The 27,495-nt window shown below is 37.7% G+C and overlaps 1 protein-coding gene across 1 annotated transcript in view; it reads right to left on the reverse strand.

Moving 5' to 3' along the window:
• The window catches only part of ADGRV1 (adhesion G protein-coupled receptor V1), a 307,496-nt gene that overhangs the window by 260,328 nt on the left and 19,673 nt on the right, over window positions 1-27,495 (reverse strand). The window contains exons 6-17 of the mRNA XM_058172618.1: window positions 26,692-26,805; window positions 24,726-25,291; window positions 22,637-22,907; window positions 21,527-21,856; window positions 16,849-17,025; window positions 16,087-16,310; window positions 11,571-11,697; window positions 11,297-11,482; window positions 2,665-2,845; window positions 1,651-1,814; window positions 1,135-1,258; window positions 74-337 (exon numbers count right to left, since the gene is read on the reverse strand). Of these exons, the coding sequence (XP_058028601.1) occupies window positions 74-337; window positions 1,135-1,258; window positions 1,651-1,814; window positions 2,665-2,845; window positions 11,297-11,482; window positions 11,571-11,697; window positions 16,087-16,310; window positions 16,849-17,025; window positions 21,527-21,856; window positions 22,637-22,907; window positions 24,726-25,291; window positions 26,692-26,805 (2,728 nt within the window). The remainder of the gene's footprint in view (window positions 1-73; window positions 338-1,134; window positions 1,259-1,650; window positions 1,815-2,664; window positions 2,846-11,296; window positions 11,483-11,570; window positions 11,698-16,086; window positions 16,311-16,848; window positions 17,026-21,526; window positions 21,857-22,636; window positions 22,908-24,725; window positions 25,292-26,691; window positions 26,806-27,495) is intronic.

Below are 27,495 nucleotides of genomic sequence, written 5' to 3' on the forward strand. Positions count from 1 at the left end.
CAATCAGGGGGTAGAAAACAATCTAAAGAAACAACAGTTGATTAATTTATATAGATTGAATAATAATTTGAACCTGTAGAATTGAAGAGAATTATATAAAAATCCTCATCTGATTCAGGAATATCATCATCGTGGATAAACATAGTTATATTCTGTTCTTTTATTCCAATATCAAACCAAAGCACTCCATTTTTTTCACAAGACATGAAATCTTCTTCAGCACTGGCATTTCCATCAATAGTGGCATATAAAACAGAAACAATATCGGCACCAGAGTCATTTCTTACAACTACAAATTCCGCAATGCCACCTTCGTGAACCTTCAGAATAACAGGATCTGAAATATAGTTTAAAAACATGAAAAAAATCAATATTCATACACTGCTTTTCAAAAACTTATATTAAATAACTGTTATATGAATTTCAATGCCTAGCTTGTGATATCACATTAAAACATAGATTATATCAATCATAGTTAAAAATCTTCTTTTGGTGATTTTCTAGCTTGGCTCTTCTTTGATTTTGTACCCCATCTAAAATCTAACCCCAAGTTGATGATTGTTGTGTTTGACAATGTTGCAGAACCATACTTCCTAATCATTCTTATTATTGTCCATGTTAATTGAGGTGTGTAAAAATTGTAAGACGGGCAGTCTGATGGAATGATGGTTAAAGCACTGAGAAATTGACATGAAGCCAGCTGAGTGACTTTGGGCCAGTCTCACTCTCTCAGCCTAGGAAGGAGACAATGGTGCCAGTTCCAAAAATCTTATCTAAAAAACTGCAGGGATTCAGTCAGACAGTCATCAGGAATCAATAATAAACTCAGGGGAACATACATGAAAAAAATGTAAAATCATAATATCTAAATGTCACAGATATTCACTCCTACTATCAATGCAAAAACAGATTTTTAAAGTAAAAAAAGAGGTGGGAAAAGTAAGAGACGAATCAGGCTTTAATTATTTTACTAAGGACTTGTTGAATAAACCATGATTAATGTTCCTAACCATAGGTCAGTGGAACAATGTTCAGCATAACTCATACAGTTCTAAATATTCACTCTTGGCTCCAGAGCTTCCTATAACATTACTATTCTTGTATTTAAACATAAGCTAGTAGAATGGCACTAACCTGCAAAGTAAACTGGACAATCATTTTTGGTGATCTGCAATGTTGCTGTGGTTACATTTCCTAGGCTAGCACCACCAGTAGTATTGAAAAGACTAATTATGAATACTTCCATTTCTTCAGGTATCTTGGGGGAAAAAACACAAAATTTATGTATTAATATTATTAAATTAACCCCAAGATGTCAATCATTAATTGACTACTTGCATAGTAATAGTAATGAAATTTAAATCTTATGATTGATAAAACATTTTATATAGCTATTAGACATAATTTAAATCTGGTCCAAAGCATACTTTTTTTTAATTCCATTTCAATTTTTTCAGCCAATCAGCTAAAAGGAATGTTATAACCGAGTCCTTATTCGAGAATAAGGTTTACCTTTTTTGATCTTTCACACTTAAGTTTAGAGAATACTTGGTAGTTTATTGTTGTTCCTCTTGGAATTATAAACATCTTCCTGTGTTATAAATTTATTTGCCCCTCTTCCACAAATAACAATTACTATAAAATGACTACCTCATCAGGAATTGAATAAATGGTGATATCTTTTGAAAATTCTTCATTTCCAAAAAAAATTGTTCCTCGATCTGGAAAAATATCTTTCGTAGAAATTGAGTCCGTTGCCCAGGATACACTCACACTCCCAAAGGTTCCTTGGTTTCTTATTATTTTAAAAACAGCTTTGAAACACAAGCATACAGATATCTTCATCAGGTAACATCCAAGACAGGTAAGAAAAACTTATTATAAATCTAATATAAATGAGGTTTGATTTTTAATGTTAAAATATCACATAGGTAAATTTACATTAGAAATAATGAACAAATGTCCAAATTACTATTCTGTCTACAAAATGAACATTAAAAAGTACTTTGGATGTCAGGGTTGTACAATTGAATAATGAGTTTAATGGTTTAAATGCTATGACTATGATTTGTTAACCTCAGGATTGGGGTCACATATAATGCAAAGCATAAATCTAGGTATTACCAGCACAGTATTATTATTATTATTATTATTATTATTGTTGTTGTTGTTGTTGTTGTTGTTGTTATTGTTATTGTTGTTGTTATTATTATTATTATTATTATTTATTAAATTTTTATACCGCCCTTCTCCCGAAGGACTCAGTGATTGTACAGTGATTGGATTCATACTGTATATAATACAGAAAGGAAAAAAACATAGCATAATAAAGTACATAAAAATAGTTTGTGCTGATTGGGAATGCCCAGGTCTAGCTGGAGAAATAGCAATTCAAATCAACTTTTCCCATGACACTGATTCCAGATATCTGTACTCCTGATCCAGTGGCAAATATTAAATCCATAAAGTGTAGTTTAATTATGATAATTAAAGTTGTGCCACAATATCTCTTGTAATATTTATGTCTCAGGTAGAAGATAGAAACAATGAACTTCAATAAATAAATAGTAGAAAGGTTAACAGTTTTGTTTACTTATTAAAAATACACTCATATACTTTTTCATTTATGAAAATATTTTATATGAAGAAAACAATGAAAATTACCAGCATAGAAGTCTTCCCCTTTACTTTCATTTATTGTTACTGTCATCATATTGTCAACAAACTGAATAATTCCATGTGGATCATTGTTCTTCAGAATTGTGATGTTGACTCTTGTAGCATTTCCCAGCTTACTTGGCAGGTCACCATGGCTACTGAGGAGCACTGAATAAAATTCATCTAACTAGAACAGGGAAACTGAATCAGAACAATAGGGACAGAACTAGCAACATAGTAATGAATAGATATTTGAATGAGTGCTATAAACTAATGTGAACTTTTACTACTATTTTTTTTAAAAAGGCAGCATTCACATATATTTGAATCCCAGTTCAAAATGGTTAATTATTCATTTACCCTTTTTTTCTGCCACAGTACTATACTAGTGCAATTTCAGTGACATCAAGTTACATTTTGGAAGATACAGCATCCATAATAATGCTGAACATTAGAAAAATACTGTGATAGATCAATTAGTAAGATATATCATATTTTTGTATACTGTATAGTCTAGATAAATACTATTATTACACCTTTGATTTTAAGTGTCTTGAACTTTCAATATAATGGACAAAATCTGTCCATGACCTATATCAGTGGTAGTGAACCTGGTCCCTACCACCCACTAGTGGGCGTTCCAGCTTTCATGGTGGGGCGGTAGGGGTTTTGTCCGATACTGAAGCATTTTCCTTTTTTTTTAATTTAATTGACTTTTTAAAAAAATTTCATAGCATTATTTAAAAACATTTTAATTAGGTTTTCATAAAATTCCCCATGACAATTTAAATTTCTGAAAATATACTATTTGTATCGCCCGTGCATAAGTTTAGTTCACGTTATGTAAGTGAAACTAAATGGCGCTATAGTGCGACTGCAAACAAAAGAGCCTCGTCCCAGAATAGCTCGCGCATCTCCCCCCACACCACCCAGCTGTAACAGACAAGCAGAGCTGGTAGCCAGTGCCCCCCCCACCAAACCCAATCCACAATGTGCGAGAGGCATGCACAGATGACGATGCATGGCGCATTACTGTGGAACCGGTGGGCGGTTAGAAAATTTTACTACTAACAGAGATACAAAAGTGGGTGGTAGGTATAAAAAGGTTGACTACCCCTGCCATATATCCTTTTATACATGCATAAAATCCTATTCATCATTTTACTCATGCTATGCTGCAAATATACAGTACATAAAGTACATAGGGGAAAATATGCCATTCTCCATTGTGTCGGGGAAGATCACCAGGAATACTCTGCTTCATTACTTGGAGACCGAGTCAATTTTTCTTGGCCACGCCTCCTCTTCTGGGTCCTCCCCAGTTCGACTCGGTCTTCCAACGAGTGAGACTGAGAAAAAAGAGGCTCAGCTACTTCAATCAACTCAATGGAAATAATTTACCGAGCGAGGCTCGAAGATCGCAGGAAACGATATTGGAAGTTACCGGTCCTCTGGTACTCCTCTCTGCCAACTTGATTATCAGCTGAGGTCCCTGCCGATCTCGTGCTTAGCGGAGGGGGCTTGTCCTTCAGCAGGAAGCGCCTGGCACTACTCTGCGAAGGCAGAGAGGGATTCAGTCCCTGCCTGGTTTCATCCAGGCATACTGATAGCGGAAAACATGTGGGCGCATTCAAGAGCTGCGGCAGGAATGCTCATGACGAGTCAGTCTGCCTGAATTACAGTGGATAGCTGCTGAGGAAATTGGCACCATTATCGCTGCTGCGGGATTGCTCTTTAAGAGCCAGGCCACCTTTTCTTCCACTGACAGAAGCGGCAACAGTGCTCGGCTCCATACAGCCACGACGGAGGGCCTCCCTTTCAGCTTGGTGAGCAGGGGAGAGTCCAGCACTATTTCAGCCACAGCTGGAGCGTTACTTGGAATCGGAGCCAGTCTGCCTTATATTTGAAGGCTGAAGGACATATGGGTCCAGCGCCAAGACAGGCGCGGCAGGAGCCGGTTGGCCAGATTTTAATAACAGATTTCCCTCCGAAACATAAAAACGGCAGGAACATTGGCGCTCTCTTTAAGTTACGTAGGCAGTGCCTCGTCAGATAATTGGGCCAGATATACACATCATTTGGAAGGCAATTTATGGCAGATTTCCAACTGCCTTTGGGAGCTCTCAAGCTATCAGCGCCTATTCATTAGCTGCTCATTGAATCCAGCCCTCTTAACAGGGGAGTGATCGCTAATAGAAGCAGATTCAATTTCTTTTAGCAGCCTCCTTCAGGTCGCAAACTCCTGCGGGCATTCAGCCCGACATAAATTAGAGGCCTTGTTATCACTAGCAGTGCTTCTGGCTCTAGCCAAGATGGTATACCAGAGACAGCCTCGACCAGGGATTGCTGAGGGATGCAAGGGAGATTTGCATAAAAATAAAAATTAAAAAAAAACCAGCAACCTGATAGAGGGACCTGACATGGTGGTCAGGGATAGTTCTAAGAGCCCTCTCCCTTCCATGGGACATGGGTTTCCTTGACTAGCAGGGTATTTTACCTGCTGACATCTATCCTTCATCACACCTGAACTCCAGGTGCGTCTGACAGCAGACCTGCATAAGATTAAAGGTGACATGAGGATCCCTTAGGCTGCAATGCAGTTATCAAGTCTAACATCAGGAACCCGATTCCTGGGAGAGCCCACACCTGCAGGTCTTATGCGCATCTGCCCAACCAGATTGGGGACCTCCTTACAAGGAGGTGTGGTGCCTGGCCTATAGCTGCCTTATAACACTAATTTCTCAGTTTATTCCCAGATTCACTCGAAGGGATTAGATTTCCCTCATTCTCGTTCACTTAGGCACAGTTACTGCAATGTTTCTTGAAAGCCTGACTAGGTGGCTCAGTGGCTAAGACACTGAGCTTGTCAATCAGAGGTTCAGCAGTTTGGCGGTTCGAATCTCTAGTTCAGGTCTCCTGCCTGAGGAGGTTGGACTAGGTGACCTCCAAGGTCCCATTGCAACTCTATTACTGTTTAATGTTAAGAATCAGTTCCCCTCCTGTGCCAGTCGTTTCTGCCATATACAAGTCCAGTCTCCATAGGGCCTGGCTTCCTCCGGCCCAGAAAATAAACCAGCTTTCCTGGCAGATATTCCAGAGCCCTTTCGATCGCTGTGCAGTTTCAGAACCGCGTGCACATGGGCCGTTTGCCGTCACACGACCTTTACCTACACTTTAGTTTTGGAGTAGCAGTTCATACCAGTGGTGATTCCTGTCAGCCTGGCACGATAAAGGAGGACCGCATTCTGTGGACAGCGGGCTCAACCGCAATTACATCACAGTGTCAGGTAAGGCCATAACCCTCTGGACCGCATGGTCCATCCAGCCACCTGCACTGTAATGCACAGGTGGTTTAGTTGTACACGCCAATTGGCTTTAGGACTTTGCCTCCCGGCAGACGGTCTGCTCCTTCCCTGCCCTACCCTTCCTTTCCCTGGCCGGATCCCCCTTGCAAGGGCGGCGCATCTATAAAAAGGGGGAGTTCCCGACCTACTGGCCTTTTATCAGTGTATGGCTGCCTTGACCGATGTGGTATACAGTCGTTCTATACAGCTGCTTGCCTGGTACATCAATGCTGCTTGCATTATGTCCATTTCCATTGAGTATCCCAGAAGGACCATTAAGCAATGATAATCCCAATGCTGGCTGCCACCGGCAAGGGGGTAAATGATAGTTGACCTGGCAGCCCTTGGAAGGGGGAATTCTACTGCTCTGGGGAGAAGGTGCTTGACACTAGGACTGGGATGGTGGCAACTGGCACTATACTCACTTCTCTCCTTCCTCGAGAGCCCGGTGTTATCCTTAATGGCAGCAAGGATTGATTACCTTGCGGGCCTGACTTTCTTCTTAAAGGACAGACCAATGATGGCATGGATCTGCCCCTTAAGGTGGAGGATCTATTGGAACCGAAGGGCCTCAGTCCTTCAGTTAGTACATGGCTTTATGCGCCGCTGACGCCATCGGCGTATGCTTGGACCACTTGCCCTGACTGGGGAGGAGGTTCCAGTGGTTTGAGACTGTGTAGGGCACAATTGGTCACCCTATCCAGGGTCCCTGAATCCCAGGGGATGGAGTGTGCCTCTGATCTCTCCAGTTTAGTTTAGAGGCCCCAGCGACCTTCTACGAATCTAACAATTCAGGTAATGGCAGACTATTGGCCTCCTGTCAGCTCACTGGTTGTCCACGGGTCATGGGTAAGGTCATCCACTATACACCCTCACATTAATGTGCAGGAAAGCAGAAGGAAGCTGAGAACAGGTCAACATGAGTGGTTTAAATCACAACTATGACAGAGAAGTATAACATAACATAACAACAGAGTTGGAAGGGACCTTGGAGGCCTTCTAGTCCAACCCCCTGCCTAGGCAGGAAACCCTACACCATCTCAATCAGATGGTTATCCAACATTTACTTAAAAATTTCCAGTGTTGGAGCATTCACAACTTCTGCAGGCAAGTCATTCCACTTATTAATTGTTCTAACTGTCAGGAAATTTCTCCTTAGTTCTAAGTTGCTTCTTTCTTTGATCAGTTTCCACTCATTGCTTCTTGTTCTACCCTCAGGTGCTTTGGAGAACAGCCCGACTCCCTCTTCTTTGTGGCAACCCCTGAGATATTGGAACACAGCTATCATGTCTCCCCTAGTCCTTCTTTTTATTAAACTAGACATACCCAGTTCCTGCAACCGTTCTTCATATGTTTTAGCCTCCAGTCCCCTAATCATCTTTGTTGCTCTTCTCTGCACTCTTTCTAGAGTCTCAACATCTTTTTTACATCGTGGCGACCAAAACTGGATGCAATATTCCAAGTGTGGCCTTACCAAGGCATTATAAAGTGGTACTAACACTTCACGTGATCTTGATTCTATCCCTCTGTTTATGCAGCCCAGAACTGTGTTGGCTTTTTTCGCAGCTGCTGCACACTGCTGGCTCATATCTAAATGGTTATCCACTAGGACTCCAAGATCCCTCTCACAGGTACTACTATTGAGCAAAGTACCACATATACGGTACTGGTGCATTTTGTTTTTTTTGTCTAAATGTAGAATCTTACTTTTTTCACTGTTGTGAAAGTGAATAGATTTTCTAGCCTGGAAACTGCTGGTTTCTACCTTGCCAGCTTTAATCCTTACCTCTGCAGCCTCCAGTGAGTTCACATCTTTAGAATGCACTAAAGCAGAAGAAATGAGGTTTTTCAATTGTAAACAATCCATAATCCAACACTTTACCTTCCCCCAACCCAGTTGCTATGGCAGTAACATAGCTGTGCATTCCAGACAGAATATAAAATTAAAGATTAAAATATGTTAGAATAATACTGAAATCATTTAACAATTAGAAACTGGCACAAGAAATTTGTACTGATGTTTAGAAAATTAAGATCCAGTATGACTGCCAAGGCTCTTTTCCTTCTGTCCTCCATGAGCCTTCCATCTGGCTACGCAGTACGAATTCATGGCCTTATCCCTGTACAGGACTTCCTTACTAGGCTTGATGGAGGTTCAGTTTTCTCATTTCCCTTGGGGTATCTAGTGGCCTGTTTTCAGGGACACAGTCATTCTGGTCCCACCTCCTTGGGTGGGTTCCCTTGGTTGATACAGCTGTGGCCCTAAGGCCATGACCATCCCTTCCGAAGGCCTCGCCTTACTTAGCCGGACAGCCATCAATGACATGGGTGGCCATCTCGACTTCCCGACAGGGCCAGAGGGCTTAAATTCTTGTTACATTCCACAGGGGGCTGGAGCGGAGTGCAAAATCCTTGGGCCTGAGAACTTCCACAGCTCCAGGACGGCCCTTTCCACCTCCATGGTCCCATTCCCTAGGAGGAGGCCAGAGCCTGGTACTTCTGAAAGTCAGTTTCCCTTTCGGCTCTGAACCATCCTGGGCTAATTGGGATCCATCACTCTGGTGTTTTGGGTGCTACGCATGAGGAGGCAATCAGGGCGATGCCTTCATTAGGTTCTCCTCCAGCTATTATTAGTGCCTCACTCCATCGGAAATGGCCCACGGGACATCTGATCCATTCGTGGCGTAAGGCTCATACTGACCACCTGTTACAACATCTGGACCCTGGGCAGAGCAGTTCCCTTTGGGGTGCTTCCAAACATCATCGCCCTTGGAGGGCTGTCTTGTTAACAGGTAACAATGGCTGCCAGACATTCCCACGGGGCATTCAGATTTGACCTCACCAGCCCACTGGTTTCTGTTCTAACTTCTGTGCTGCATCCTTGGCTGGAAATGGACACAGTTTGTCTTTGGCGAGACGGAAGAGCTTTGTCTTCCATTTCAGCATCTACCCACAATATGTACCTATGGAGAAAAGTAACAGGTGCAGTTTCCGGGATATGGTTATGACAACTAGTGATCGTCGATTCAGGCGGGACCTACGGGTGACCGGCTCTCTCATTTAGGGTGTCCTGACAGGGTTTCTCCCTGTCGGAATGGGTCTGAAAGGCATGCTCCCTATTTCCGAAGTCACATCTGGGAATCTCGGTTTGCGGAGTTGCATTCGGCCTATCTGCCCCCATCGCTTACCGGTCGCTTGCGGGAGGTTGGAGGGCATTTCATTTCACTCCCTTCCGGGGTCTCCCTCCTTTGGAGGGCAAGGTTTCTTTCTTCTGTCTTCCAGATGTCCCTTGTGGTACCGCTGTCTGTTGACGGTGGGCAGTCGGAATGGAGCAGGCAAGCTCAAGACAGTATTCAGGTTCTTCCGATGTCCCTGAGTTTCGATTTGTCACTGGCAATGTGACCTCACCAGGGGTTCGGGACACACAGTGATTTGTCGGGGAGGTTCATTGAGCCATTTGTTTTTCCCGTTCAACTGTGTCAGCCTTGACCAGGTGAGCCCTCCTATAGCACCACATAATGCCTCGTCAGGGAGGTTTGTTGAACCATTTGGGATTTCCCATTTGGAAGAGTCAGCTTTGGGCAGAGGTGTTCCCAAGTGGGCTCGCGCAGTGTAGGACATGGGACCAGACTGCTGCCCTCCCTTATGACTGACCAGCTTTGGTAAGTCCCATTCCTGAATGATCTTCCCCAACACAATGGAGAAGGGGTGTTGGTCCTACCTGATACGCTCCTTCTCAGGGTTCGGGAAAGATCATCCAGCCCCACCCTGCTGACCGTCTGGTCCATTGTTCAGGAGGGGCTCCTGTTTTCACAGGTTTTTCTGAGCCTCATCATTGCTACATCCTTGTTGAACTGGGGAGGATCCAGACAGAGGAGGCGTGGCCAAGAAAAATTGACTCAGTCTCCAAGTAGTGAAGCACAGTATTACCCATTCCTGGATGATCTTCCCTGAACCCTGAGAAGGAGCGTATCAGGTAGGACCAACGCCCCTTTTATGCCTGTATAAAATTTTATTTTAACTTAATGGACATTGTTTAATAGAGAATGCTGGTTTTAATTCCACATAGAATTTTGACAAAATAAAATTCTATGCAATATTTATGCTTTCATAGAGTTAATTTTTGTTTATATCTTGCCTTTATTATTTGTATAAATAACTTAAGGTGGCAAACATGCCAAATACTTCTTTCGCCTCCTATTTTCTCACAATAATCCTGTGAGGTGGGTTGGGCTATGAGGGGGTGACTGGTGCAAGGTCACCCAACTGGCTTTCATGTCCAAGGAAGGATGAATTCACAGTCTCCTGGTTTCTAGCCCGGTGAATTTCTACTGGTATTTTCTAGCTGCAACTCCTTGAATATTTAACTGAAGGAAGACTAGCACAACAAAGGTGAATGTACTTCAAAATGCACTCAGCTTTAAAATCGGCAATACATTTCTCTTTCTCTTCAGTCATAGAAAATACTTAATCCCATTGGTAAGTCATAATTTCCAGACACTGGGAAAGAAACCTGACAGCAAAACCTGTTTAGTCTAGCGTGGAGCTATATAACCGAGTATCATCACTGCCTCTGTATCAACAGATGACACTGTCCAGCAGTTTCATGTAGAGTGGAGGGAGAATAGACTCCTGCAGGGTACCTGATTACACTAGATTTCTTTCTCCACTAAAACCAACTAGAAATTGTATTTACAATCATTGCTGCATCCTGCAGTCACTTGACTGCTATTTGTATGCTTTGCAAATTGGCTTGAGACAAGCAGAGTTAATAGAGTGGATGGAAGTAAATTTTTAAATCATGCTCACAACTGAGTTGACTCTCTTAACAACCAAGGGGAAATGAGGTTATAAGCCTTTCATATTGACATAATGTTTCAGTAAGCAACTATGTCGCTTAGCAAAGGAGTTGCTAGTCCAAATTGTGCTTACTGAGAGAGGACTACCCGTGTAGCATTTCAAATTGCTCAAGTCCAATAGATTCAAACCTTCTTAGCTAAGAACATGTCTTAGTCATCTCTTAGGGACATGCCTAGCTGGAATCAAACTAAGAGTGAGTCAGAATGATGAGAAAATGTTCTGGAATTTATGGACACAGAGAGGCCACAAAGCACAATCCAAGACCATGGACACCCCTTAGTTCAGGCACTGGTGAGGGCCTCAGTTAAGCCATGGATCAGATCCCAGCTCAGGATCAATCCCAAGCTCTTTCTGAAACCCAACAGGACCAATAAACAGTATTGGTTACTATTAGTCTAAAAGAGACATCAATAATTTCCCTGTCCTCTTTTTACCTCTGGAATCTCATCCATCCTTGTTAGCAAAGTAATTTTAATTTCTCTTTCCCCAGGTTTAAACTCCAGGACTCCTGTATTTCCATAGAACTCATTGCTCTCTCTTGGCTCTATTGTGTAGAGTAGAAATTGTTCCATAAGTGCTCCTCTGGAACGGACAATCCGGAGTTCGACAGATTCTCCTTCCTGTAAAATAATTTTTTAAAAAATGGAATGCAAAAGATCTGTATTGTATAGGATATGGCTCTCTTCAAATTCAAATATGAATATTTACCTTTATCCTATAGGGACCTCTGGAAGATAAAGCAAACTCAAACACTCCTCCAGGGTCATCATTTTCTGGAATGATCAATTTGCGACTAGTATATCCAGATTTCAGGATTTGATTTTCCACATTCACACTGAAGAAAAAAATTGAACGCATCTGGAATATGCAGATTGTTTGCAATTAAATGGACCAAAGCCTATGGTAAAGTGCAAATACAGTGACCATATAAAAAATTTAAAATCAAATAGTATGTCTAAATTTAGTTTTAAAAATGCAGTTCATGAATGTGAAAGACTGTGCATTAAATGGTACCTTTTGTATAGTAAAAGTTAAATGACCAAAATAAATGACAAAAGTGAGTTTTTGAAAAATAAATAAATCTAAAGAAGAACTTTCTAAAGTGAAGGACTATCCTTTATTATATGGTCACTGTAATTATTAAACCATTGGCAGTTCTGTACTTCACCACCTCCAAGTGAGATTTTTGCCCTCTCCCGTCCCCTTTAAAAAAGGCTTGTCCTGAACTGGCTTCATTCAGGAAGTACCATAGATAAAACTGTTGCTCTGTGAAAGGTATGCTAACATTGCCTAAGCAAAAAAAAAAAATCTCTTTTACACTGACAGTGTAATTTGTCAGAAAATAGTCTGCTAATACTGACAGTAATCAAATAAAATATTTCTCAGTATTCAATATCACATATAGAATCCCCTCTGATTTTGGATTTTAGAAAACAGGTCGAACATTACATAACAACACAGAGGAGTCCATGTGTATAACACACATTAAAGAACAGGTGAAGCTTTAGGCACACAATTGCAGCTGCCATCTCGACTTGTTCTTAATCTGTGGACACTCCAAAGAGGGAAAATTTATTTAATCACTGACTGCTTCCAGTTCAATAAAGCTGTCTGGCAAATAGAATTGAGTTTAATTGTCTCACTGCCAGGATTTTTGTGTACAAGTATTTAATTTAAATCTTGTTAAACGTTACTTCAAGTTCCTAATTATATGCCAGATTGTATAAAAAGGTACAACCTACATGTAATAGAAGTCTGTTTTAAAAGCCTGTTGTACTAATGTGTGCAGGCTCCTTTGCTAAGTTTGCAACCTGTACACTTTTGTCTAAGGACGACTCATACTGAATGCAGCCATTTTGCTTCTAAATAAACAGCAGTAATTGAATTGTGTTGTGCATGATTCAAATGCTGCAATGAAAATGTGTAATTTGATTAAAGGCTTCTGTAAATAACCCTTTTTACATACTCGGTTCCTACAGCTCAGTGAAAAGAGATTTGGGGTACAGGTTTTTCAAGCCATCTACTGTACTGGACTATCTTCAAACATCAAGCCATGCATTTGCACCCATTATTGTTGTTGTTGTTAGAATCCCCCCTCCCCCAAAAAATGTTTTCAATCGACCAAGCCATTTTACCAAGGGGCACTAAATAGCATGCTTTCCCTGAGAAGGCTTGCAAGGCAGAAAGAAAAACCAAAGAAGATTCCTGTCCAGACCAACCACTTCTGAAACAAAAAAGCTAGTTCACTGAAAACAAAGACACAGCTTGCGGCACTTACCCAAAGTACACGACAAACCTTTCTGTCTCTACCCTGTCAATGCGGAGAGAAAGAAATGGGGGACAGAAATAAAACCACTGTTGGCCAAGTTCTTTGTATGAGAGTTCTTTAGATGGTGGAAATCAAATGAAAGATTATAATACAGCACTTTTTAGAGAGCTACTGCTTATTTATGGGAATCCTTGTTCCAGCAATGCTAGCAAGAGGTTCAGGAATTTGCACTTGTAATTCAGATGACCCCATGACCAATTGGGATGTCAAGGACTCTTTAAGCCCTTCATTACAACATTGCTCAAAGAGTTAGTTGCTGGCTGCCCTAGTACAGTGTTCAGGCATAGAAGCCCAGGAGCTGAGTCCATTTTTATTCAGGACTACTTGCTTGGATCAGATAAAAAGGTCTGTTATGTGCATAAGTGTATTGCCTCCAGCACCTGTCAATCTACTAAACAGTACTACTGATTATGTAAGATATTGAAGGACAGAGATTGCTTTTGTCTAGCGTTGTACTGATGGGTGTATGTGGATGTGCTAATTAATAATAAGAATGATACAAATGAGAAAAACATTTTCCAAGCTTATAAGAATTTCATCTAAAAACAAAAAGTTACAACTGAACAAAGAATGATTTTTTTCCTTAAAAAAATCTGAAATGAAATAAAACTTTTAATTCTACCCCTAATATTGTAAGACAACAGTTCCTTTGATTAATTATAATTTGTTGTCTCTATTTCTGTGATTTGTTATATCTGTACATGTAAGATTAGAATTCTTTCTTAGAAATGTGAGCTCCTACTATATTAGGAGAACCTTTAGAAATACAACAGTTGAGAAAACACATAAAATTAAGGATTCATCTGGGAGGGAGGACGATGAGGAAGCATTTTAGAAATATAGACTGTATCATCTATATAGATGACATAATCATTACACATTCACAGTACAGAAGCAAGAACATAAAGATAAATGGGACAACGGCATACAACAAATATAGTCTTGGAGATCTAGATTCTAGGTAAAAACAAAGCAATATATACATTTACATCTTACTTACCTCTTATGAAATTAACTTATGCTATACGATATCAAGCTAAAAGTTATCCTATACTTGCACTAAAAGCTTAATGACATGTATCTTTAGTTAACAGTATCAATTTCACTTCTGCTATGATTTTAGTAACCCAATAATTATCTTTATTCTGATGATATTAGACTGCAGCACAGTCTGTTTCTATGTATTATAGCATATAATTAAACGAATACATCCCAGGATCAGGCATGACTGAGAAGGAAATCTGACTGAAACTTTACTTTGTTACCATTTCAACTAAACCAATTTAAATCAGATGATGGACACTTTATAAACAAATTAGACATAAAGTAACAGAAAAGAGCAACAATCTTTATTTCAGTCAAAGGCCAGCATAAAATGACCAAGTTATAAGTAAAATTGTATGTTTCTACAAGGTTAGCTAAATGATAAAATATAGTTCCTAAAGTATAATAAAATAATTAGGTAATATTAAGTTCATGTATATATATCCAAAAATTATTAAACTATATAGGTTCAGTTTAAGTGTAAAGTAAAAGAAAAGTTAATCAGATAAAATGCTTAAATTTACTCTGCAGAAATGTAAAAACAGCAAATAACTTATTAAAGGATGCTGCCACAAATTCTATCTAAACATATCTTCTCCAAGAAAATAATTAAACTGTGATCAGCTAATAAGTCAGATGGCTAGTTCACAAGGGTGACCCTGATGTTAATTCATGTGGCATTCAAAATGCTTTGTTGTCCTGATTGGCATGGATTATGAAAAAAAAGTGCAATATCTGCACTTTTGCATACTCTCTGTAGACAATACAGGTCTGTAAAACATTGCTAAAATTTTCTGACTTTGGAAAGGACAGAAGTATTTTTTACAAGCAATATTTCAGAATCTACCTTATAGGGCAACAGAAGATAGAACATAAAGCTTTATTTTAGTAAATATTCTCCCTTGAGTACAGAGCTATGGAAAAATACCTGGCATGTTTTTCTCAAGGGCATGCAAATTTCTAAGTTCCTTTGTGAATTTTGCAGATATGAATAATTCTTTATTTTAAAGTAGACTGAACCTTTGAAGAGGTTTAAGGTGAAGATAAATGGCAAAAAGGTTATTTTGCTATACAATCTTATTAGCAAAATTAATGATAGGTAGGCAAATGATGTTATAATATTCATTTCATTGCTTTTGTGTAATTGTAACTGCTATTTATTTATTTATTTATTTTTAATTCCAGTTGGGCCATACCCCAGTGAGAGATGTTATAATGGTTTTGGTTTGGTTTGTCGCTTTATAAGGGTGTAGCAATAAATTTATCTCTAGAACAGCAGTTTTCAATTTTAACAGTTTTCAATTTTGACAACTTTTAAGATGCGTGGACTTAATTCTTAATTACTAAGAATTCTTAATTACTAAGGTTAAAAACCACTGTTCTAAAAACACGTATTCATTACCTTAGCAGCAAGATTCAAGGATAGGTTTCAAACAGATAAAGTGCAAATGTGAGCAAAATTCTTAAGTAAGAAAAATCATCTACTTTAGGAATCAAACCATATTTTTATATCAGCATCATCTTTTAAACCCAAAATATCTTCACCAGCCCTTACTTGATTACAAAATTTTGCCATGTTTTTCAGCCTTTGATGTTAAGAGCATCTTCGCAGTGTTTTGATAATAGTGTCCTTGTCTCTCTTTATTTCTATCCCTGCATGATTCAGTTCTCAGATTTTCTGAAAAATGAATCCCATTGTGCTTTCTGACTGCAAGGTTAGTATGCCTAAAATTACAGTTTAGATATGTGCCATCTATTATATTATGGTTAAGTCTTATATAAGTCTTTTATATTACTGCATCAGGAGAAAGCATGATGTTAATTTGTTTTTTAAAAATTATCAAAGAGTACCTGTCTAACGATAATGTTAGGGTCTCATTCATTTCAGGTACGTCATCAGCTTGAATAGTAATGTTGATTGCTGTATCACTTTGTCCAGATAAAAACAGAACTGAACCAGAAAATGGCCATATGTCATCAATAGTCACAGCTTTTGAATTGAGGCCTGTAGGTGTTAGGCTCCAGAATACAGTGGCTTGTCCATCTGTCCCATCTCGATGCAAAGGAATGGAGCTCTAAAACAAATACCAAACTTGTAATTTTGCATATCTTTGATATGCACAAAACTTGATTTTCCAAGCTGTAAGCAATCTAAAATTTTACAACATAGTTCTGAAACTGGGGACATACTGTATATACATATTTGTCCTCTGTTTGTTTGTTTATTTACCCTGCAACTTTTTGTGCATAATAAAAAATAAAAATCATTGATAAAGTAGCCCTTTAAACAGCCCTTTAGCTTGATCATCACCATGAAATTATAAGACGAAAAAAGTTAAGTGGCGCTTGATTTTAGCTGAAATGAGAAAGTACAATTTTTATCGTATCTACAAAACTCATGATTTTAAATACTCACAAGGCTTTTCATAATCAAGAATGAATTCTAAACTTCAGTTTAAAACTATGATTCAGACTTGATAAAATAATCATTCCTTTCAGGACTATGATTATACTAGAAATATTTCAGATACATGTTACAAAACTTTCCTGAATTAAGGTATATGCTATTTTTTACTAAATACTGTGCTTAATTTATAAGAAAGATTAACTTACTACTACAAAAAGAGAATCTTCTGGCTCAGGTAAAATTATTGGAAGGTTGCTGATAAAGCCAATTTCTCCATTTGCTATATCAGGCATAATTCTTAAAGATACATTTTTGATTTCACCTAATCGAGGACTTATAGAAGGAATTCGAGGAATAATATTCAGTAATTCAACTTTTTCCAGCTGAAATAAGAAAAAGATTTTAAAATTTTCTGTTATTAATAGACATGCAATAGAACATATTTTAGTTGTTACTTATTAGTATTATTTATTATACTGGAGATTTACTTTTTGCTATACAAGTATTCCATACATTAAAAAAAATTGTAATCCCAAAATAAAAAGTCAAGTCATTATTTTAATTATCTTAATTATAACAGACATGTTAATAACCTTCTCATAATTAAAGATTTTTAACAGCACAATCACTATATTTGTACAAGCAGCACAAATTAATATTGAATCAGCTACACTGACAAAGAAACAGAGAAGTAGGAAGTCATCTGAAATTATCTATGAATGGCAGACAACATTTTTTTGATTTAAAAAAAAATATTAAGTAGTGTCAAAATTAGTAAGCATTGTGATGAAGGGACCAGTAATGATAAATGTTTAAAGAGAAAATTGGGAGCCAGGTGCAATCTCAAAAGAAGGAAATAGCCAATCACTTCTACATTTTTGCGAAACAGAAAATCTGGATGGATCCTTGTAATGACTTGTATAAATAAGTAAATATAAAATAAAAGAAGAGAATTTTTTATTGGCCATGTGTGATTGACAAGAAATTTGTCTTGGTACATATGCTCTCAGTATACATAAAAGAAAAGATATGTTCATCAAGAATCATAAGGTTTCACTTAATGATAGTCATAGGGTACAAATAAGCAATCAGAAAACAATCAATATCAATATAAATCGTAAGGATACAAGCAACAAAGCTACAGTCATGCAGTCTTAAGTGGGAGGAGATGGGTGATGGGAACGATGAGAAGGTTAATAGTAGTGCAGACTTAGTAAATAGTTTGACAGTGTTGAGGGAATTATTTGTTTAGCAGAGTGATGGTGTTCGGGGAAAATTGTTCTTGTGTCTAGGTGTTCTGGTGTGCAGTCCTCTATAGTGCTCTATAGCATCATTTTGAGGGTAGGAGTTGAAACAGTTTATGTCCAGGATGTGAGGGGTCTGTAATATTTTCACATATCTCGGTCACACATCTTTTTTCACATATCTTGGTCAAACATCTTTTTGACTCGTGCAGTATACAGGTCCTCAATGGAAGGCAGGTTGGTAGCAATTGTTTTTTCTGCAGTTCTAATTATCCTCTGAAGTCTGTGTCTGTCTTGTTGGGTTGCAGAATCAAACCAAACAGTTATAGAGGTGCAGATGACAGACTCAATAATTCCTCTGTAGAAATGTATCAGCATCTCCTTGGGCAGTTTGAGCTTTCTGAGTTGGCGCAGAAAGAACATTCTTTGGTGTGCTTTTTTGGTGACATTTTTTATGCTAGCTAATAACTTCTAAAATAGAAATAAGCCTGGAAATTAAAATATGGTACAGAAGTAGGTGCTTTTTAGATTTTTGAGAAAGCTAAAGAATATACAAAAGAAGTCTCTATGAGCTTCATTGCCTATAGAAAGGTCTTTGAGTGTATCAATCATGTGAAATGCTGTGATGTATCTTTAGGTAGTCCTTGACTTATGATCACAGTTGGACCCATAATCTTGGTCATTGAGCAAAATGGTCACTGCAGATGGCAATCATAGCAATCAGTCATAAGTTTGAACACTTTGCCAAGCATCTAGATTACAATAATCTGACTCACAAGTTTTGTGATGGTTGGAAGTGCTTACGGGCTGTAAAGCATTGTTAAATGAATGGTCATAAGTGGAGTACTACTTGTATACCTACAAAGATCAGACTCATGCAAGCCATGGTATTGCCTATAACATTCTATGGAAGTTAAAGTTGTACTACGAAGAACCAAGATAGGAAAACTATTAAGACTTCTGAATTTTGCTGTCACAGAAAAGTCCTGAAAATATTGTGGATAGACAAGAAACACATGGATCATCAACCAAAAATTCTCACTCAAGGCACAAATGACAAATAAAGTGGACTTAATGATGTTCATAGGAATCTCAACAGTTCCTCCTTGCATTAGTGATAGAGGAAAGGTATCACCTATCTGGTATGAGTGAAAATCCAGTAATTAAGGGTAACTGGATGGTAGAGGTATTGGCATCTAGCCTCCCCCACCATGTTGAATGGATGATCACTCAATCCACCTGCACAATACTGGAAATTTCATATAATTTTATATAGTTTCATATAATTTCACATAATTCATATAATTTCGTATAGTTATTACATACTTATGCTTATATATATGCTTATATATCATATAGTTATTTCATGCTTATGCTTATATATACTGTTGTGACAAATAAATAAATAAATAAATAAATAAATAAATAAATAAAATCTGATACCTTTGGAATATCCTCCCATTTGTTGCTTGAGAAGTACTTAAAACATTGGAAATTTATCTATTAATCATTATATATCTATCTTTCTGTCTGTCTATCTATCTATTTATCTATCTATCTCTAAAAGAAATTAATGGAATACATTAAAAAGTATTAAAAACTGAGACCCAGTTTGGTCTAGTTGTTAAGATACCAGACTAAAAAGTGAGAGACTGTGCTTTCAAGTTCCACTTTAGCCATGAAAGCCAGCTGGGGCCAGTCACTTTCTCTCACTCTCACTCTCTTTCCTCAACCCACCTCACAAGGTTGTTCTTGTGGGAAAATAGGAGGAGGAGGGTTTATTGCTTTGCATTATTTATAGAAATAATAAATGCGAGATACAAATAAATGAATAAATAACAAACTAAAGCATAGAATAATAGACAAATTAAAAATAGTTGAGCCACCTCACTAGTTCACCTGTCCCCCCGAGTCCCCAGTCTACTGGCATAACCAGTTCTTGAGGGATCTCTGAAAGCTCAACAATGATGAGACCATCTCAGGGAGGACAAAATTCCACAGTGCAGGCATCACTAAAGGCCTGTTGCCACCAAATATAGCTCCCTAGGCGACAGAACCCATAACAAGTGCTCTCTGCTGGATCCCTCAAATAACCCAATCACATACCATGAAGGGCTTTAAAGATCAACTACTAGCACCTTGAATTCAACCTGGGAACAAACTAGTAACTGGATATGAGTGACTATGAGTAGATCCCCTTGATGTACGAAATAATGCAATTGGTACACAAAATGAAGTTCTGCAAAGGCCCTCCTAGTCCCAACTGTCATCTGTTCTTCAATAGCAATAGCACTTAGACTAATATACTGCTTCTCAGTGCTTTCCAGCCATCTCTAAGTGGTTTACAGAGTCAGCATATTGCCCCCAACAATCTGGGTCCTCATTTTACCGACCTTGGAAGGATGAAAGACTGAGACAACCTTGAGCCAGTCAAGCAGGAATTGTGAGTGCAGGAGGACCCCCAGATTGCACATAGGATCCGATTGGGGCAGTGAACCCAATTCAGTACCAAAGATGGTTTAGTCCCAGAACCAAAGGGGCTTAAAATCCAAAGTCACTGAGTCTTGCCAGGGTTCAGTTAAAGCCTGTGGTTCCCCATCCAGATCCTCACAGCCTCCAGAAACTGGGATAGGATGTCCACAGCATCACTTAATTTGCCAGGGCAGGCATGTACAGTTGAATATCATCAGTATACTAATACAACACTCCTTATTTTCCTGGAAAGATGTCTTGCTACTTGTTGGCATTAAGTCTCTTGAGGACTAGGCAATTTTAACTCATCCCAATAGCTTAGGGTCTTTGCAGAATAGACAGACAAATGCAGAAAGCATGTATTTAAATGGAGGGTGGAGAGGACCATTTTACAATTTATTTTTATTTTCTTTCTCTTTTCGTTTTTAGCCTATGAGGCAGGATGTTGACTGGAAGGTAATTTTTACACTACTCCTAAGTGAGAGGAAGCATTGATCAATTATGGGGCTGCTTGTTCCAAAATTTTCAGGAGTAAAGACAATTCTATGGCTGGCTTCCATACATTTTGAGGAGACTGAGAAATAGAAATGGAGCTGTGTGGAAGTGCCTTCTTCACTGATATAGAAAACCTGGAGCTTTTTTTCTACTTCCCATCTCTCTGTGCACCATAGTCTGGCTATAATACATGGAAATCAAGAAGAGTCCTAACATATATACAAGATCACAATGGTATCACAACTCTTGAGATATATCAAGAAATAATCCATTCAAAATATCTTTGTGATAATAATTAAAAATAATAATTCTCACTTTTTCAATCTCTTCCCCCATTCCCTTCCCATTTTCTTCAAATTTACTTGCTCTGAATTTCACACATATTTTTTTCCTTTTAGAGAAAAAAACCATAACCACTCATCAATTGAAGAGTTTTATCAAAATGTAAGTGCTATGAAAATTTTCAGGATTTTCAGGATAGTATATTGGAAAGTACAATTCATGATTTCTTTCTCATGTGGTAAATTTAAAAAAATAATAACTGCTTGGATATTAGGAACACACAGATTACTTGAATGGCAAATCATGGCACTGCTGATACATCTCATTGAACAGTTGTGACATATTATGCATCACAAATTATTTGTGACTTTTATGCATATAATTTATATACCTGTATTAAGAAATGGGCTCCATTTTGAAGAAATGCATCATTTCTTATAGGAACTTTAATGGTGTCATTAGGTTTTCCTTCTGGAAAGTAGAGGATACTTCTTCTGGAAGTGTTTAAAATACCTTCTTTAGCTCGTTCAGGATCCACAGGTCCAGAAGGAATATACATGATAATATAAAAGAGCTTCACATCTCCCACAGTTCCCCTTTGCCTTGCAAAGTTAAGGGACAAAAAGCGTCCATCTGGGCTGCTTTCTATCCTTTGATTCTCCAAATGACAGAACTGAATTACACCATAAACATCATCACTGTCCTGAATGTAGAATAAAAGCTACAAGAAGGACAAACAAAATTCTTGTTAAAAGCAAATTTCTAATTCAATCCCAATTATATTTTCTCATCATTTATATTTCTAATTGATATTTTTAGCTATCTCATGATAAAGTCTAAGAACTCAACATTTGCTATTCTGATTGTTATTAGCTCATAATTTAATATGAAGGCACATAAGAGACATTGACATCAATCCAGAGCTTTCCCATATTCCAACATCTGGCTAGAACTGAGCTACTAACAGCAATTCAACATAAGTGGCCATACCACCAAGAAAGGTTTTAAATGTAAACCTTAAGGATATAATTTTATCACTATGTTCACAAACCAAAGGTATTTAGATATTCTCTTAATACCACTTAACACCATGTTACTAAAAACAAGAACTTTTTAGAAGCAGGCAAACTTTTGCAGATATTGAAAAATAGCTATTATCCACCTTAGCATTAAGCATTCCTACACAATTTACATCAAAATTTAACATCCCATCTATTCTATTCTACTCTATTGTCCCTACTGTTTTTTGATAAGTTTCCAAAAATGGTAGAAAACATTTTTTTTTCTCAAGATCAGAACTGCTCCACTATAAGAAAGCACAGGACAATTTATAATCCTTGTAATATTATCCTGGTAAATATCATTTTATAGATTAAAAGTAAGATGCTATTCTTGGGTACATCTTAGCATTATTTTCTAAGCATTATTTTTCTTCGCATTATTTTTGCCCAAACAATGCCTCAGTGCTTTCAGCTTTTTAGAAAAATAAATGCAGACTTACCTCAGCCGGGTCACTCACTTCTGCCCCTCCATGTATAGTATGATCTAAAATTTGAAGCAAATATGGCTCTGCTTCTTCAGGGACATCATCATCAATGATATTCAGATGGAGGGATGCCAATAACTGCCCTTGAGCAAAATGTAACACCCCTGAGTCTGGAGTGAGATCTGTTGCCACAGGTGAAGGATCAGTGCTATTGCGAGTTATAATCCAGGAAACTGAAATATTTCCATGTGTTCCACCATTCCTTACAACAGTGATGCCTTCATACCTACATGATGCACAAAAAATTAACAAGATTAATATCTGTAACATTGACTGGTACCAGTTGCAGTACTGACTCCATTCTAGGTTTCTAAAATGCTTCCGATTTGATTTGAAAGAGGTGCTGTGGAACATATTAGAACATGAAGGCAGAGTCTCAGGTAAATGTTGTTTTCACATTTCTGTATTTTCCAAAGCCTCTTACAAAGCATTGCACAGTTTTATTAATTTCCATTTACATTACTGAAGCTCTAAGCTGTTTTTCCACCTATGAATGCACAATTGAGAATTTTGACAACAATAGTAAGAACTAATAAAACTAAACAGAGCAGAAAAAAAGAGAAAGGAAGAAATAAAAAAGGTGAAAAAATATAAAATATAAAATATAAAATATAAAGGTATAAAAAAGTGGCTTTTGATCTGTCAGTTGTATTTTAACTTCTCTAACATTACATCATGACTTTCTTCTTTCCATAATCAACCTTGTCTAATCATAAAACCATTAATCATAAATTCATTTTTCAATGAAGGGTTTCCAGTCACCAATAAATGTAGATAGTGTTTTCTCTATCAAAGAAATCAAATTTTACCAAACCTTCCTCTGTTGTAGACATTGCCAATCCTTTCCATCTTGCTGCAGTTATCATATATTTAAAAAATGTTCAATGGCTTTTTTCTGTTTATGCATCAGTCCTGGTTGGAGAAGTTCTGGTTTCAATCATTCTGTGTATTTGAGCCTAAAATTCTCTAGTTTTTCACTTATGACTATTTCTGATAGGCAGAGCTCTTCAATAAAAAAGCTAGTGATCCAGGAATCATGAATCATGAATTGGGACTGCATGACATAAATCTCTCCTTTTGTACTTGTATCCTAACATTGCATACAAGTATGTAACTTTGCAACATTGTGATGCATATTTAGTCATCTCCATATTGTGTCATCATCAACTGACCTGGACATGCCTATTTAGCTATCCTTTGATAAACTTCTGGTTTATATGTTGAATTGAAAGTGTATTTTCTCTTGAAGCTGATGCACCAAATAGAATCTCATTAAACTTACCTTGATAAAACTGTACTGCTTTGATTGACAGTCCGTGGGGAGTGTCAAATGTTAAAAAGGAACAGGTCCAAGTCACATGATTCAGTTGCTATCTTGATTACTTGGGATAATATGGTTTCAATAGCCTTGATTTCCTCCGTCCCAACATCCCTAACTGCTTTATTTCTTGGCCTAAATCAGTATCTGTTTTAAGTATTGTGTTTTATCTTTAAAGTCTTAAATAGCTTTGAACCCAAACACAGAGATGGAGAATATCAATCTATCCCACTTTCACCATGTTTTAAGTTGTTCTAGAAAGGTTCTCTTTACAAAACCATCTATATTTTTTCATTTGTAGAGAGCCTTTTATTTACTATAATGCCACTGATTCAATATTCTTTATAAATGATTAAAGACTGGAATTTAAAAAATGGTTAATTTACCCATTTTCCTGTTCTTTATGTGACATTTTTGTGTTTTGTGAATATGGTCATTCATTTTCATGAAAATCAGTCTAAAATAAAATATTGCTTGACATAGTGTAAGCCGCCCTGAGTCTTCGGAGAAGGGCAGGATATAAATGCAAATAAAAAAATAATAGTCTAAAGTAAGAATAGCATTTTACAAATCTGTAAAAGAAAAACTAGAATATTCTGGAAAAAATCCCACTGATATTAAAGTTATATCCATGATTTAATTAAAGTATTTAAGAAAATTAGCTAAATTATAAACTAAAATTATATATTCTGATATTATCAATATAATGAGACAGTAATAAAATACCTCAGCATTTGATCTTCATTGATAACAACTGTCTGAGTAAACAAGATGCTATTGATGGATAGTACTCCATATGGTTTATCATTGGGTTTAATGGTAACTTGGACAATTGATGGATTTTTCAAAATGGCATCTCCTTGTAAAGTGTCTTTAAGTAGCATGATTTGAAACGTCTCAGCAATTTCTGGTATGGCATCATCAAGGATTTTGAATTTAATATAAGATTCATGCACTAGAGGTGGGAAAACAATAGTTGTATTTGGCTGTAGATCTAGAAAGTCTAAGTTAAGCTGTGCATGTAGTGTAGAGTTCCCAGTTACAATGATGTAGCATATGGAAACTTGATTTTCATCTGGTCCAATTCTATTTCCATCATCATCTTTTCCTCGAACTACCGTGATTGCTATTATATCATCTTCTTCATGTACCATATAAATACTCTGAGTGAATCGCACTGGACTATCATTTGCTTTAATAATAATCTCAACAGAATTTCTTGATGAATTAATTTCAGCTCCTCCTTCCACGCTTCTCAAATGTATAATATATATTTCATCATTTTCTGATACCTAGAATAAGTAAGATATACATCACTAAAGCATAATTTATATTTCTCATTTAGAGTCATGTAAGTACTTTAAAGATAAAAACATTTCTTAAATGTTTTTTTTTTTTGCTTTATTTTCTTGCCACTGAATTCAGCTACCTAGTTCCTTTGAAGATTCAAAGAAGTTGTGAAACATTAATTACAAGAATTGCTTGATGGTAAAAAACTGAAAGACTGTAATTCCTTTGCAAGCAAACCAACTGCCTTCCAAAGGAATCTCTAACTCTGCTACTAATTTTTCTTTTATCTTTTTTGTTAATTTACTAATTGATCAAATGGGTAAGTATCAGGGTGAAATGCTACCGGTTTGGACCGGATCGGAAGAACCGGTAGCAGAGATTGGGGATGGTTCGCTGTACCGGTAGCAATTGCTGGCTGGCCACGCCCCCAAACCAGTCCAAGGCCCGCAGCCCTGCCATGCTTCCCTGCCTTCCACGCTGCCAAACTCACTGTTCGGAGCATCTAAGGAAACATCTTCCAACTCTTCAGGATCAACTTTAAGAGTTCCGAGAAGCCGACAGCAAAAGTAGCAGCAGTGGAGGCGACAGGTGTGTGTGTGTGTGTGTGTGTGTGTGTGTGTCCATGTCCCTCCTCGGTCCTCCTCTCCCAGGTGACAGCCAGGGCTTCACAGCCTTCTCTTTTCCTAAGAGAAGCAGTGTCTGCCTCCAAGTCCTTGCAGAGGGACACACACACACACATACGCCCGTCACCCCCACTGCCACTATTTTTGCTGTTGGCTTCTTAAAGTCAACCTTGAAGAGCTAGAAGAGGTTTCCTTAGATTGCCAAACGTCAGCAATCTAAGAAAACATCTTCTTGCACCTTCCCCTCCCCATTCTCCCCACCCTTTTCCATTTCTGTGCTTGGATTCCACTTCTTACACCTTCTCCTCCCCATTCCCCCCCTCATTTTTCCATTTCTGTGCCAGAATCCTGCTTTTATACCTTCTCCTCCCCAGCCCCCAGCCCCCCCCCCATTTTTCAATTTCTGTGCCTGGATTCTGCTTTTTACACCACCTCCTCCCCATTCCCCCTCATTTTTCAATTTCTGTGCCTGGATTCTGTTTCTTACACCTTCTCCTCCCCATCCCCCCTTTTTTCCATTTCTGTGGCTGGATTCTGCTTCTGCAAGAGAAGGCTCTGATGTTTGCTAGGGTGGCGGAGGGAAACTCAAAGCGTTGGGGACTTCAGAAGGGTGAATGCGTTTCAAAATATGCAGCTCCAGGCTCTAACAGTGAGTGACATCAAGTTTTGCCATGCCCACCCCATCACATGACCACCAAGACACTCCCATCAAGCCATGCCCACAGAACTGCAAACATTTTACATTTCATCCCTGGTATATAATTGATATATATCTTTACCTGGTCATCAAGAACAAATAAGTTATAAATCAAGAAAGCTGTGCCAGGTGTAAAATTTATATTTCCCTTCACTGGACTCAAATCTTCTTCAGGAGAATTTGGCCCACCTTGTATCTATGAAGAAAGCTGAAGATGTTTAATAGAAGTACTGAGTAGTTATATTAATTAAAAATACATATTGTTAACTTCAACAATTAAAATGTTGAGAAAACAAGATCTCCAAAATATCTGGACAATCATTTCTGAAGGAAACTGAGTACTGCATCAATAACAGTTATTCAAAAAAAATTAGGAAACGGATCTTCAAAGTGGAGGTACAGTAGTTTAAAATAGCCATATTTATCCACAAAGTAGTTTTGTACACTTTCAACTGTTGCTGTAGAACATATATAAAACAAAAATAAAAATGGCAAGTCGTCTTCTTCTTCTAATACATTAAGAATCAGGAGATGGATTTAATATATGCAGGCAATTTGAATCGGATACTATACTGAGGAGCTCATACCAAACCCTATATAAACTCAAAATAGAAGAAGGAAGAAGAGTTTTAATTATTATGTGTCCTTTTTAAGGGGTTTATGAGGTAGAAATTGTTTTTTTCAAAAAGCTAATATAAATTTGATGTGGATCTATCAAAAACTGGTTATTTATGCTTTTGTAGAATAAAGTTAATTTGTGACATATTTTTATAGCATTTGCCTAAAAATTCTTATCATTCTGAAATGAATGAAATTCTTACGATTCTGAAATGTATCATGCCTACAGCCAAGAAGGATTTCTCCAAATACCTACTCACGTAATAGG

This window comes from Ahaetulla prasina, chromosome 2 (assembly GCF_028640845.1).
Source record: "Ahaetulla prasina isolate Xishuangbanna chromosome 2, ASM2864084v1, whole genome shotgun sequence".
Taxonomy (NCBI): domain Eukaryota; kingdom Metazoa; phylum Chordata; class Lepidosauria; order Squamata; family Colubridae; genus Ahaetulla; species Ahaetulla prasina.